The sequence below is a fragment of the Stenella coeruleoalba genome (assembly GCF_951394435.1).
Source record: "Stenella coeruleoalba genome assembly, chromosome: 7".
Lineage (NCBI taxonomy): Eukaryota > Metazoa > Chordata > Mammalia > Artiodactyla > Delphinidae > Stenella > Stenella coeruleoalba.
Window position 1 is genome coordinate 29,958,659 of NC_137153.1, and position 14,014 is coordinate 29,972,672.

The 14,014-nt window shown below is 52.1% G+C and overlaps 1 protein-coding gene across 1 annotated transcript; it reads right to left on the reverse strand.

The window, feature by feature from the left end:
- Nucleotides 1–442: 442 nt before the first annotated feature.
- On the reverse strand, nucleotides 443–1,985 carry GADD45G (growth arrest and DNA damage inducible gamma). Its single transcript, XM_079925888.1, has 4 exons — nucleotides 1,839–1,985; nucleotides 1,476–1,577; nucleotides 1,134–1,347; nucleotides 443–1,047 (listed from the first exon to the last, which is right to left on the reverse strand). The coding sequence occupies exons 1-4, from the start codon at nucleotides 1,889–1,891 to the stop codon at nucleotides 937–939; spliced, it is 480 nt and encodes a 159-aa protein (XP_079782014.1). The 5' UTR covers nucleotides 1,892–1,985; the 3' UTR covers nucleotides 443–936.
- Nucleotides 1,986–14,014: the final 12,029 nt, after the last annotated feature.

Below are 14,014 nucleotides of genomic sequence, written 5' to 3' on the forward strand. Positions count from 1 at the left end.
CAGGGACCACAAAGGGCAGCGCCTGCAGAAGGCAAAGCTCATTGTGCAGGAAGGCGCTGGCTGCATCCTGCAAGCTGTTCTGATAAGCAGCTGTTGGAAAGGAGGGGGCAGAGGAGAGAGAGGGGCAGGGGAGGGAAAGGCCTCTGTTATCAGGTTGGATGGCCAGCTGCTGCACTGATGTCTTATCCCAAGTATGCTCCTGTCTTGAGAGTTTAAAATTTTTCCTAAAGGGAGAGAAATAGGAGCAGGGCTCAAGTTCTGCCCTAACACCCAGCTGGCGTCCCCTCCCCCACTTCCAGCACCCCAGGAGCCTGTAATTCAGCCCCAACAGGAAGATGGAACAAGTGCCATCGAGTTCGTGAATTTCAGAAGTCAACAGCCCTGCAAACCACCTCCCCGCAGACAAAGATCCCCTGCCTTCAATAAAGAGAGTAAGTTTGTTTCAGTACGTTTATTGTAAAACTCAAAGCTGCAGCAGCATAATCCTTTAGAAAATGAAGCATCACCCGTGTCCGTTTTGAAACAGCAGTGCATACTGCTAAATCCGTCAGAGCTCCTGTAACTGTTGTACAAGTCCAGGCCGCCTGGCCTTGCCTTTCTCCTCCTTTCTGCCGGGAGTACAGGCTGCTGAGTCACTCCTGCCCGGCCAGTCCGTCCTTCTCGGCCGCGCGGCCAAGGTCCCGCCTCCGGCCTTCCTGGGCGAGCAGCCGCTCCCCACACTTGTAGAGTCCTGGGCTGGGGCCAGCCTGCCCCTGCCGCCGCCGGGCCCCTCCTCGGGAGGGAGCCGCACCTCCTCGCCGCTCTCCACGCGCCCCCGCCTGCCAGTCTCCACGCCGCACTCCGGCGCCCTCGGAGGGCGCATCCACAGAGCCAGCCCCGCGCTAGGCGCCCCGGGGCGTCACCACGTCGATCAGACCAAGGATACCCGCGGGGCTGTCACTCGGGGAGGGTGATATTGGGCACCCAGTCGTTGACGCTGCGACTCTCCTCGCAGAACAGGCTGAGTTTCTCCAAGGCGGGGTCCTTCCATGCGTCCTCGTTGGGGTTCTGCGGGGAGAGCGCAGAGGTCAGCCTGGCTGGCCACTGGCCGATGACGGGGGCGGGGACGACATCGGGACGAAGGCGACACTCACCGAAATGAGGATGCAGTGCAGGTCCCCCGGCGCACCCGCCTCGTCGCCGGTACCCACGATCGCCGCCAGCCTCTGCACGTCGCCCACGCGCACGATGTCTATGTCGTTCTCACAGCAGAACGCCTGGATCAAAGTGAAGTGGATCTGCAGCGCAATGTCGCCCTCGTCCTCCTCGTCGGCAGCCAGCACGCAGAAAGTCACGTTGTCGGGGTCCCTGCGCGGGCGAGCAGGAGGTGGTGAGGTCGGGTCGGGGAGCCCGGGGTGTCCCTCGCCGCCATCTCCCCGGTCTCCCTGCCGCTCCTCCCGCCCCGCTCGCCTTGCCCGGGCCGCGTCTATACTCACACGTTCAGAACTTTGGCGGACTCGTAGACGCCGGCGGTGAGGCAACCCTGGCGTTGCGCAGACAGCAGCAGCTCGTGCAGCGCTTTCCCGGCGCCCTGCATCCTGCGGACGACCCAGCGCCGTGAGCGGGGACTAGCAGGAGGGTGCGCCGGGATCCTCAGGCCCGGGGACGCACCCCCAGCGCCCAAGTCCGGCGCGCCAGTTCAGTGCCGTACCCCCGGCCCAGCCGGCACACTCGCGCCCGGCTCCCACCCAGCGGGTTCCCACCCCAGCGGGCCCGAAGACTGACGCCCAACCAGCCGCGACCAGGGCAGGATCAGGATCCCCGAGCCCAAAGACCTCCGACGCTCGGCGCCGAGCTACCTGGCCGTGCTTTCGGGAACCGTGTCCTGGCCGCGAACTTCTTCCAGAGTCATGTTGCGATTGGCGAGCAGCAAATTATCCACAAGAGGAGAGGGCGGAGCGGACGCGAGCGAAGACAAGAAGGTCTACTACCCAAACCGGCGCGCCTACCACCAGCTAGTTAGACTCGGCGCCGCCGCGCGCCCTTATATAGGCTGGGCCCTTGGCACAGCCAGCTGGCGCGAGCCTGCGCGCCCATTGGCCCGCGCCTGCTTTCTGATGCAAATGAGGCGGCGGCCGGAGGCTCGTGCCAGAAGGCCACGTGGGGAGGGGTGCGGGGGATGACAATGCCTCAAATCTGCCGCTTTTGTCGGGGTGTTACCAGGCAGACTGGAGCCTGCAGATTTCATCTCGCCTTTTTGTTTTTCTTAAGTCCTTAAAAGGAAAAAGTTTTAAAAAAAGAAAAAAAAAAACCTTGCTGACTAATAGTACGCTGCAATTTGTGAAACGCACCTTTGTGGAATCTAATGGATTTTTTTTGCATTTATTTTTGTTGCTACCTTTCTATTTTTTCTTTACTTTAAATTTGGAGTCTATGAGACCATTGCTTTTAAACCGGAACCTAAAGTAAAAACACGCAGCGCTGGCTTTAAGCTTGCAAAAGGCCTGAGTGCAGCCCCCTCCAGCTGACACTACGGCCCAGAGCGCGAGGTTCTCCTAGCACAAACAAGGCCCCTACCCGGGCGAGCTGAAAGGTCCTAGCCAACCTCCCCGCCCGCTGCAGAGCGCTGCGGGGCGCCCGGGCGCGCGAGCAGATTGCGGCCGGCGCACGCGGCTCGTTTGCATTTCTATGGAGGGTGCATAATAGCGGAGATCTGGCGTGTGGCGGTTTGTAGGAGGGACAATCGAGGCTTTCTCTTCATAGCGACACTGTCCACCTGCCGCTGGGTGGGGTAGGAAGGGCCCGCCGCGCGTGGAGGTCGCCAGGCTGCTCGGCGCGTGGTGGTCGCGGCCGCGTGCCGCTCCTGTGCCCCTCGATGCGCGCCCCCTACACGGGCCCTGCTGAACGTTTGCATGTAATGCCGCCCACCCAGTTCTAGCACAAGTGCGGAGCAGCAGTGGGAGTTGGAAGGAACACCTGGCTGCTGCACCGTCTTCACAGCCGGGTGCGCTCCGCCCGGACCTCTAGGCTCCAGGCCCCAAGAGCTTGGGGAACGCGGCTCGGAATCCCTTTCCCGGGGCGCCATCTACAGGCCGGCCGGAAAGACCCTGACCATCTCCCTCCTCCACACTTTCATTGAACTCTAGGGACTTGGCCTCCGGCCCTCTGGTCAAGAAACGGCCCTGGTAGGGTCGACTGAGCCCGGTCCAAGCTGCACATTAATGAAGGCAGAGTAAGGACTGCAAAACCCACCCAGGGAGGAGGTGGGGACGAAAGGAGACCCCAACCCAGTACTGACAGAGGAAGAGCCCATAATTCTTAGTCTATTTCAAAATGTTTTATTGACTTAAATATGCATATATTAAAAGCTCGTATTCCAGTAATAGAAGAATAAAACTAAACGAGAGCTTGAGAGCGTTTAATAGACATTGCTTGGCTGTGACCATTAAGGACCTATAAGCCTGCACCTTCAGACGGTTCACTCACTGAGCTTATCACTTTTGGTGTCTGCATCTCTCTGCGCTACACTGAAATGCGCGGTGGGGTGCATTCCATTGCACCTCCCCCCTTTTCTAGATGAGGCCTTTGAGACTGGACAGGACAGTTGGCGGACGGAGCGGGTTGATTCGCTGGGAGCCCAGACTGCTTCAAGACAGAGGAAATAACAGGTAAGGAGAACAACCGAGTGTGCTGGCATCTTGCGCCCCCCGGTGACCAGCTGGCAGAGGACAACCGCAAAAGCAGACCTCTTCCTAGATGCCAAGAATTGGGTGTTTGCTCACCTAACATCCCTGAAATCCGACGTGTCTTTTTTTTGGGGGGGGGGAATATAGCTGATTTACAATGTTGTGTTACTTTCTGCTGTACAGCACAGTGAATCAGTTATACATATACATACATCCACTATTTTTTAGACTCTTTTCCCATACAGGTCATTACAGAGTATTGAGTTCCCTGTGCTATATATACAGTAGGTCCTTATTAGTTATCTATTTTATAAATAGATAGTAGTGTGTATATGTCCATCCCAATCTCCAGTTTATCCCTCCCCCCCTTTCCCCTGGTAACCATAAGATTGTTTTCTAATCACAGGAGCCAGGCAGCACCATGTGGCATTTATTTGCTACCGTTTCCTTTCTTTCTTTGTTGGTGGTATATAAAATAATGGTGTGCCTTGATTGGATAAAATGTATTTATTTTTAAATGATTGAGACTTAGGTATTGCTCTTTTTAAAGTATTAAACATTTCTTAAAATGCGTTACTTCCAGGTCCGTGGGAAATGTTGCAAAAATGAGACTTATCTGACATCTTAGTGCTTACCCTCCCCCCCCATTTAAACACTAGAAATCTCCCCACACCCCAGCCTCAGACCCTTCTCCCAGAGGAAGGCCACTGAGGAGCGGGGACAGGAGACAGCATTTCCAGTTGGCACTGAGCCAACCTGGAGGAAGAGGGCTGATTGACAACCCCCTGAGGCTATTCAACTTCACTCACATTTTTAAGGTATTCAGTTTCAGGAAAACTGCCTTTCTGACACAGGATATGGCTTCACATGGGTTTATCAGGTCAGTCTGAATGGCCCAAAAGCCCTCATCTCAATTAGGAAGGAAACATTTTGTCTGGAGGCTAAGTTGGTCCTCCACCAGACCCCCACCCCACCCCACTCCTGCAGTTCAGACAAGTACAGAGGCTGTTGGGTCTGGGACAGCCCATATCCAGTTTGCTGGTCGGACTATAGGAGAGGGGTGGGCAAAGCTGGCACCCCAGTCCAGGTACCTTCAGAAGCCCTCCTGGCCCACCCTGAGATAGAAGACAATTGATGATAGCAAATGCCCACCTGTCCCCCTCTGTTGCCACCACGCCCCCAAACTGCATTCAACGCATGTGTCAGCCTGCTGCAGGCCCCAGCCCTAGGAGCCTGTGATGTCACCCAAGCACCCCTAAATCTTCCTCTGAACCTTAATCGTGAAGGTGATGGTGACTTCATTAACAGGACATCCTCAGAGATGCTCTGTTTTAAAAGCCCTTTGGAAATGTTTAGATTTAGCTGTTTTTATGAACACGTCTCCGTCACTCTCATGGCCTGACTAAAATGTTGGTGGAGATCACCGTTCATTTGGGTATGGAAAGTAGTGGGTTTTAAGTAAGCAGTAAACTTATGAGACAGTCCCTCTTGCAATTTCTGAAATTATTTGCTTTTGGAACATGCGCAAGCCCTGTCATTAAATTGCAGGTTCATTCCCTTTATGAGGACCGGCCCCACAGAGGCTACAGGGCACAGACGGGTTGCCCAGGGCTCCGTGCTGCCTGCAGGTAAGGTTCCTTTAGCCTATAGGATGTCTTAGGAAACGTCCAAGTCATTGCCCCCTTTCAAAAACCAGCAACTCTCATGTAAAATCTGGATGTCCAGCTTCTCTTGGAAAAGATGAAGATTTGGCCACCGTGTGCCTGCAGCCAACACCCCCACCACCACCACCCCGGTAACCACAAGGTGGAGGGGGGCACTGGGACCCCCGGACTGAGCACTGCTGTTCAGTTCAGCAGAGGCCCCCCCATGCCCCTGCAAAGACACCCAGATGTTTTGTTCATGTATGTTACCTGCTCGTCCCCTTTGCATTTGCAATCTCTGAAAAGAAACTGAAGTTTGAACAGCAAAATATAGGGGCCAGGCTCTTAAAAGATGAGCTCAAATGGAGTGTGCACTGTTTGTGTCCCAGATTCTGCAGGCCGTGTCTCCGATGTTGGCCCAGGGCCGTTGGAGCAATCTGCGTTGGCCCCTTTCCGCGTGGTCCAGACCTTGCTCTCACTCCCCCGACCCCCACCCCATCCAACCCCTTCTCTAGGCCTTCTTGAGTTTTAAGAAGAGTGTTAGGTTTTTTTTCCCCAAAAACTCATGGACGGTGGGGTGAACAGCAATAACTCAGTGACAATACTACATTAACTCAGTGAAGAAAGCAAGTCTTGGTGCAAGACACAAACCTATTGCTTAAAACCCAACAGCGTCATGGCAAATGCATCCCAAAATCTAACAGGAAAGGTACGGTGCCGCCAGCCCTGCGCCCACCCACTGCCACGCCCTGGTAGCGGTGCAGGCCCCCCCAACCCCAGGTGAAATTTGAGGGCTGTAGATGTGGAGGCTTCAGATGATAGCTGGGACAGCAAGCAGGAAACAGAAAAAGGGAAATCCCCACATAGCACAAGCCGGACCTCTGTGGTCAGTCCCCGTGTGGAGAGGGCTTTCTGGAAGGAGCAGTTATTCTTGGGTGAGCAATTGCATAGCGTGCGCGAGAGTCACATTAGCTCAGTGAAATCCCTGAAATAACTGGGAGAGGGGCGATCGTTCATAGATTTGATACTTTGTCTATCATGAGTAGGAAATGATCTGCGATACATGTCACAGCCATAGTCAGTGACGCTAGCTGAGAACCCTGACAAGCCACGTATGTGCTGTCCTTCCAGGATTAGCCATGTGCCCAAGTCTTCTGAACCTCAGTTTCGCCCCCTATGAAATGAAGATCTGCCCTTTGCCCTTCGTGAACCTCAAAGGGTGTTTCTAAAGGTCACAACTGGTCACCATTTGGCTCACATTCGGGTTTTGTTTGGTGGGCAGTGCTCTAAAACGACTCACAAATTCAGGTCTGACTTGTTTGTTTGTGTAGGTGGGAGTGGATGGCATGCACTTTCCATATCACTCTAGACATCTCCCAAATATCACATTAGACCTGCTGACACATTTAGTCCCTGCCTGGCTCCAGTAAGCATTTGAGTTTGGGGTAAACTTTCACCAATGTACAGCTAGCTGGAATGCTGTGGTCATCTTTCTGAAAACATTAACATATAGCATATTATAGATTACTAGAGCCACCGAACTTCCTAACTGAAAGCCCTCCTTTATGTTCTGAAAGACAATTTAAAGTGCCTAAATACCCAGAAAGGACAGTAAGATGTTGGAGGCTGCAGTTAGCAGAACAGAACTCGAAGCCAGTTTTTGCTGCTTACTTTACTTTACTTTGACCTTAAGCAAAAAGTTAGTGAATGGTTTAAAGTGTTCATGCTTGTCAACTTATTACATCTACTTTTCTTAAGTTCTCCTAAAGAATTGCATTCAAAAGTGTATATTAGGGACTTCCCTGGTGGTCCAGTGGTAAAGAATCCGCCTTCCGATGCAAGGGACGTGGGTTCAATCCCTAGTCAGAGAACTAAGATCGCACATGCTGAGGGGCAACTAGCCCCTTGTGCCACAACTACTGAGCTTGCACACCTCAACTAGAGAGCCCACGGGTGGCAAACTACAGAGCCCACACGCTCTGGAGCCCACGCGCCACAACTAGAGAAGAGAAAACCCGCACGCCACAACTAGAGAGAAACCCAGGTGCCACAACGAAGAGCCCGTGTGCCACAATGAAAAGATTCTGCATGCCTCAATGAAGATCCCGTGTGCCTGCAACTAAGACCCGACGCAACCAAAATAAATAAATACATAAATAATTTTTTTAGAAAGTGTTTATTTCAAGGAAATGTTTATTGCAGTATTTCTTTTAATGGTGCAACTCAGGAGCCACAATAGAGGCTGAGTGTTAATTCATGGTGTAGGCGTAGAGGAAGCATTACAAGACCATAAATAAATTTTTTTTTTTGTTTTTTTTTGTGGTACGCAGGGCTCTCACTTTTGTGGCCTCTCCCGTTGCGGAGCACAGGCTCCGGACGAGCAGGCTCACGGCTCACGGGCCCAGCATGATCCCACGGCATGTGGGATCTTCCCAGACCGGGGCACGAACCTGGGTCCCCTGCATCGGCAGGCGGACTCTCAACCATTGCGCCACCAGGGAAGCCCTAAATAAATGTTTTGAAGAGTATTTCATGGCATGATAAAGCCTCAGATGGAACTGGGAAAAGCAAGATTCAGATCTGTGTGTTTCTGATTGTGCAAAAACATTTAGTGCACATGACTATCATTGTACAAAGAAATCAAAATAGAAATGGTGGTTATATCTCAAAGTAGTGATATTATAGATCATTTTTTTTCCCTCATGATGGTTTTCTGCAATTAGATATTCTGCAATTCAGTTTTATATAATACAACTTGAAACTTCTCACGGATAATAACCTCATCAACCCAACTCCTGCTTCGGGCATTATTCCGAGCGATTTTTGACCATATGGTAACAGATCAAGAAGCCAGCCGTCTGCGGGGCTGTGCTTCTGGGGAGGGAGAGGCAAGAGCAAGACATTTGACTCCTGAGCTACTCATCTTGCCGTTTGATGCAGGTCTGTTCCCAGCTGAGTGAAAATGGTGATATTGCACTCAGAGGTTAACTCTGGAATGACTGGGATGAAGTTTCAGGCCACACACCGGAGGCACGCAGGAGGGCCCAGCAGGCAAATACCTGGGCAGGTGCCTTTCTGCAGACAAGCTGTTCACCAAGGTGTGCATCTTAGCAAGTAGCAATGGATAAAGTTCTTTCACTCCTTCTTTGGCAAAAAATTCTACTTTCCAGAAAGGAATTACAGCAATAAATTAGGAAAATATTGTTTACATAATATATCAGGAATTCCAGAAGTGCAAAATATTTAAGTATTCTCAACCTATTTTGGACTCTTGTAGGTACAATTTGATTATTCGGTGTTGAATGTCATTTATTTGAAAAGAGTGGGGCAACTCTTGAGTGTGTTCTTAGTAGTACTATTGGTATTAAAGTTTTATTTACCAGACTTTTATAGGACTTGCTATGTGCCAGGCACTATTCCAAGCACTTTGAAAACATCATTTAAAACTCACTGTGACCCTCTTAGGGAGGTACTTTTGTCACTATTGTTGGATGAAGAATACAGTGAGGTTAAGCCTTGAAGTGACAAAGACGGACTGCGAACCCAGAGCGGCTGGCTATGGAGTTCCTGCCCGTCACCAAGAGGGGTGAGACAAAATTCTCTGTAAAACCTTTTCTAGAGCCTTTGGGGAAAACCACTTGGTCCACGAAGGATAAGGATATCATCTAATGAAAACATTTCAAAAAAATACTTGGCTCGCCTTAGGCGCCCCTATCTGACGGTGCCTGTGGTGGATTTCATGATTGCAGGGTGCCATCTTGTGGTCAAGGAGAATATAGCTGGATGCCCTGAAAAGTAGCCTCTTAACACCTTGATCTAAAGCCTTTGTTTCTAGGGAGCCTGCAGACTCTGGTCACACACTTCTGTTAATTTGCAGAAGCAGCGGCCTCATCGATGTGCAGCCTCTGAGAAGTCAGGCAGGTCTAGAGGACGCTCCTGTAGGTTTTTCTACCAGTAGAGATGCAGGGCGTGAACATACAGAGACACACCAACAAAGGGGAAATCAGAGCCAACCACTGGGAACATTGTGTCAGCTGTAATACTCCTGCCCACTTTACAGATGGTAAAACTGAGTTTCAGGGAGACTAATGGCATGCCCAAGATCATACAGCTAATCACAGAGCTGGGATTCTGACTGCCCGCTGCCAGACCTCATGCAAACCTCCTGTTTATGCCACTGCACTGTGGGTAGAACCTGGCCTCACCGCTAGACAGCTCCTCTGAGACACAGCCCATATAGCATATAGCACTTAGCCATGCAGGGGGGGAAGCCCAGTGACTCATATACCTGTTTTCCGTTCAAATTAAAAATGCTCTGAATCTCCCCAGGTCCTTTGGTGTTCTGAACTCCCCTCATCAGCCACATGAAGTGAAATATATGGATTATTTTTTTTCTTACCAACTCATAGGCAAATTTAAACTGGAAGGGACCTACAAGGTACCTTTCTCCAAAATAGTGCCAAGTTTGAGCACAGACAGAACTCCACAAGACGTCCACCTCAGAAAAGGGTAGCTCCACGGGCTGGTGTGCTCCTGACTCATCCGCCTCCATCTGTGATCATACTCTTGGCAGTAATAGCAGTGCCAGCTCCTTCATCTCCAAAGGACTCAGCTCCAACCCAGACCTGCAGCATCAGCTTCCCCCAGGAGCTTGTCAGCAGTGCAGAGCCTCAGGCTGTGCCCAGCCCTCCAAACTGAGAATCCTCATCTTAGTAAGATCAGGGTGATGCCTGTGGCATGCAGGTGTGTGATGCGCTGCTGGAGCCACTGGCCAAGGGTGATGGATGTGAACCAGGCCAAGAGACGGGGTGGGAGAGGGGACTTACCTGCTTTCCAGGAGGCAGGAACACCAGGAGGGCACTGTAAAGTGGACAGTGCAGCACAGGCTGAGGACAGAAAGGACAGCTAAAATCAAGGAGCCATTCCGGACTATAATAGGTTTGGGATATTTGAGGCACCCAGCAGAGGCCACAGTGGAGCAGTGGAGGACGTGGGACATCTGAACTGGATGCACAGCCTTGAGACTCATCAAAGCCATGGCCATTTGCCAAATGACCTCTGAATTGGAGAAAGGGGAAGGTGGCGAGCAGCTAGTCCCCCCTCCCAAGTCCACTCCCCCTTATTGCATGGAATAAAGTTCCGCCTTTGCAGGGGGTCTCCCGGGTGGACGTTGCATTCCCGATCTCCCTTGTCACCAGACCCTGCTCTGGCCAACGGAGTATGAACTTGCATGTCACTTGCTCAAACAGGAATTGCTTTCTATCAACGTCAGTTTTTTCCTCCCTGGGGCTGTGGTGCAAGAGGGGAGAGGGCAGCATAAGGACAGTCCTGGGTCCCCACCTGACCATGTAGACCCAGACTGTCATTGTGGAGAGAGACATAAGCTGTGTTCGGTCGCTGTGTTTTGGAGATCTTTTTAAACTTTTTAAATTTTGATGAAACTTCAGACACAGGAAAGTTGCAAGCATAGCACAACAAAGCATTCCTGTGTATCCTTCAGCCAGTTCCCCCATGTCACTACATTTGTTTCATCCTTTTCTCTCTTTCTCAAATATACATATTTTTCTGAACCACTTGAGGGTAAGCCTCGGGCACGCTGCCTCTTCACCACTGTATATGTCAATATTTCCTACAAACAAGGATATTCTCCTGATTCCATAAACCATAGCAAAATAATCAAAACCAGAAAACTAACGTTGGCAGAGTTGAAGCTACCATCTAGTATACAGACCACAGTGCGATTTTGTCGATTGTCCCAGTGATGTCCTTTACAGCCCAGGAAGCCCAGGATCACAGCACCGTCCATTGTCATGTCTCTTCAGTCTCCTTTAGTCTGAAATAGCTCCTTAGTCTGTTTCATGACATGGATCTTATTTGATATCAAAGTCTTAAGAGTTCAGCCCCTGATGTTGCAGACTGTCCCAGGACTTGGGTTTGTCTGCTGTTCCCTCATGATTTGATTCAGGGGATGCAGGTGGCAATGTCTTGTCCTCCTCCGGACAAGTATCATTATGTGCTTTCATCAGTCTGTTCTTATTCATGGTCCCATATTGGTGGTCGTTTGATCAAGGTGGAGTCTTCCATATTTCTCCAACAAGTCACCATTTTACACTTTCCAATTCATGAGTGCTCTGCAGGGAGATGTAGGGGGTCATTCAGCAGTTTAGACAGCACAGTAACTACTGCAAATGCAGAGACTCTGCTGACTCAGCAGCAAATCCAGGCTCCTTGGTCTGAGGATAGTTATTAGGAATCTTATACATTCACATCCCTCCCTTGGTATTTTAGATAGGCAGGAAATTTTTCCTAGTTTCCCTGGACTCCCATTAAACTTTAATATTAATTTTTTAATAGCCCAGAAGGGAGCCTGGGTGGTGTATTTCCATTTTGCCAGAGAAGTCCACAGCAGGACAGGCATAGTTTCTGGACAAGAGGACTGAGAGCTGCTCTATCCCTTAGGATGCTTTCAGCCTCCACAACAGGTGATGCAACCCCGAGGGACTGAACGGGGCTGCCCTGCCCAGCTGCTCCCTTTGTCCTGAAACCCCATAGGGACTGACCCCTCTTTTCCAACAGTCCCACCTGGAGACTCAGCCCCAGTGGGAGCAACGTTCATGCTGGCCCAGGAAGCGAGGACAAACGAGGAAGAGGCCGGCAATGTTACCGTATCAGGTGGCTAAAGACCAAACGCTGGCTCAGGGCCCAGGCTTCAGCCCCTGCTCCCCCACCATCCCCTCCCCACTCAGCTCCAGCAGCCTCTGCTGTTCCCCAACTCTCAGCACATTTTGAGGTCACCTCTGCTCCTGCTGTCCCCACCTCTCCCCTCCCACACCTCTCAGTGAGGCCTGGCACAGGCCAAGTCAGGACACTCTGCCCCAGGGGGAGGGGGTGTCCTGGCCTCTCTCCTTCCCTGATGGTAATGCCTCCATCATGACGATGATGTGCTTGGCCTTTGACCTTCACATGTCCCTGGATCACATCCCACACCTAGGCATCTCCTCCTGCAAAGCACACCTAGGCATCTCCTCCTGCAAAGCCATCCAGCCCAAGTCCTGGCTAGAAGGGAAAATCTAGTGTCCTGATCACCCTGGGGCACCCACACACACATGCCTTCCAGGGCACACCAGCCTGCGTGACCATGTGTGCCCGACATGACTGTGTGTGTGTGTGTGTGTGTGTGAGAGAGAGAGAGAGAGAGAGAGAGAAAGAGAGAGACAGAGACAGAGACAGAGACAGAGAGACAGAGATGATGCTTGCAACACAAAGCACATCAGCCCACGAGGAGGCTAGGCCACCCGCACTCAGTGCTCTGCCAAGCAGTCTGCAGGACACTGTTGTCTTCTGAAGTGCAGCCCCATTTGCAACCCCCAATAACCCAGAAACCCTGGGGGTGGGTGCAGAGAAGGCCCCGTCCAGCAGCTGGGTGAGAGCAAGCCTCTGAGAAAGTTCGACTGTCCACCACATGGCTGCTGCCCTCCCCAGTGCTCAGAAGCCAGTGTGGTCCAGGGCGCTGGTCAGTTCAGAGCCCGGAGGCCCTCCCTGTTTCCAGGGCAGGGGAGCACGGGCCCCTGAGTCCCACTGCCGACAGAGTCTCCACGGGCTGAACTCTGCAGGGTCAGAAAGCATTTCCTAAGGAAGATCCATGTGTCCCAGAACAATCCTTACTGGTCCTCCCCAGAGGCCAGCTCTGCTTTAACCCAGAGGACAGGAGCAGGCAGGCAGTCCTGCCCATCTTGGCCATAATCATTAGTTGAGCACGTACTACGCTCAAGGCAGTGAGCTGGGGCTGGGGTTGGGCAGGACACGGGCTCTGACTGCAGGAAGTCCACGTCCAGCACCCCGATCCCTGCTGATCATCACCGCCTCCCTCTTCTTGCAACCCCTGACAGGAGCTCCCCAAAAGTCAAGGAGGCAGGCATGCAAGGGGGTAAGGAAGAGGCTGAAAGAGGCACAGGTGTCAGGTGAGGGACAGTCCACACTGCTCTCGCAAGCACAAACTCACAAAGTTGGATTCAACCTGGCAGGTCAAGGAGGGGACATGTGAACGGGGCGGGGGGTGGGGTGGGGGGAGGGGTTCTGCCACACCCAGGGGAAAGATAAAGCTCTGGATCAACTTCTCAAACTAATGCCTGATGGAACCCTCCCCGGGTAGAAGGGATGGTGGCAAGAGACATGCTCCATTTTTTTTTTTTTTTTTTTGCGGTACGCAGGCCTCTCTCTGTTGTGGCCTCTCCGATTGTGGAGCACAGGCTCCGGACGCGCAGGCTCAGCGGCCATGGCTCATGGGCCCAGCCGCTCCGCGGCATGTGGGATCCTCCCGGACCGGGGCACGAACCCGTGTCCCCTGCATCGGCAGGCAGACTCTCAACCACTGCGCCACCAGGGAAGCCCACATGCTCCATTTTTAAATAGGTTTGGGAAATGTGGGGTTAAAGGAAACCCGGTGCTGCCCTGCAGGATTTATCAAAGCTGTTACCCTATCACAGTGTATCTGGAACCTCCGAGAGAGAGGTGAGGGCCTGCCACAATGCCAGACTTACTTGACCGCAAACCCTTTGTCGTGGATCATACAACCAGGGTTCCATGGGGCACAGCATGGGGGTACAGGTCCCCAGTGTCTCCCAGCCCTGACACTGTGAGGCGTTTGTCCCCGGGCATCCCCATCAGCTGGGAACTTGCTAGAAATGCAAATTCTCAGCCCCACCT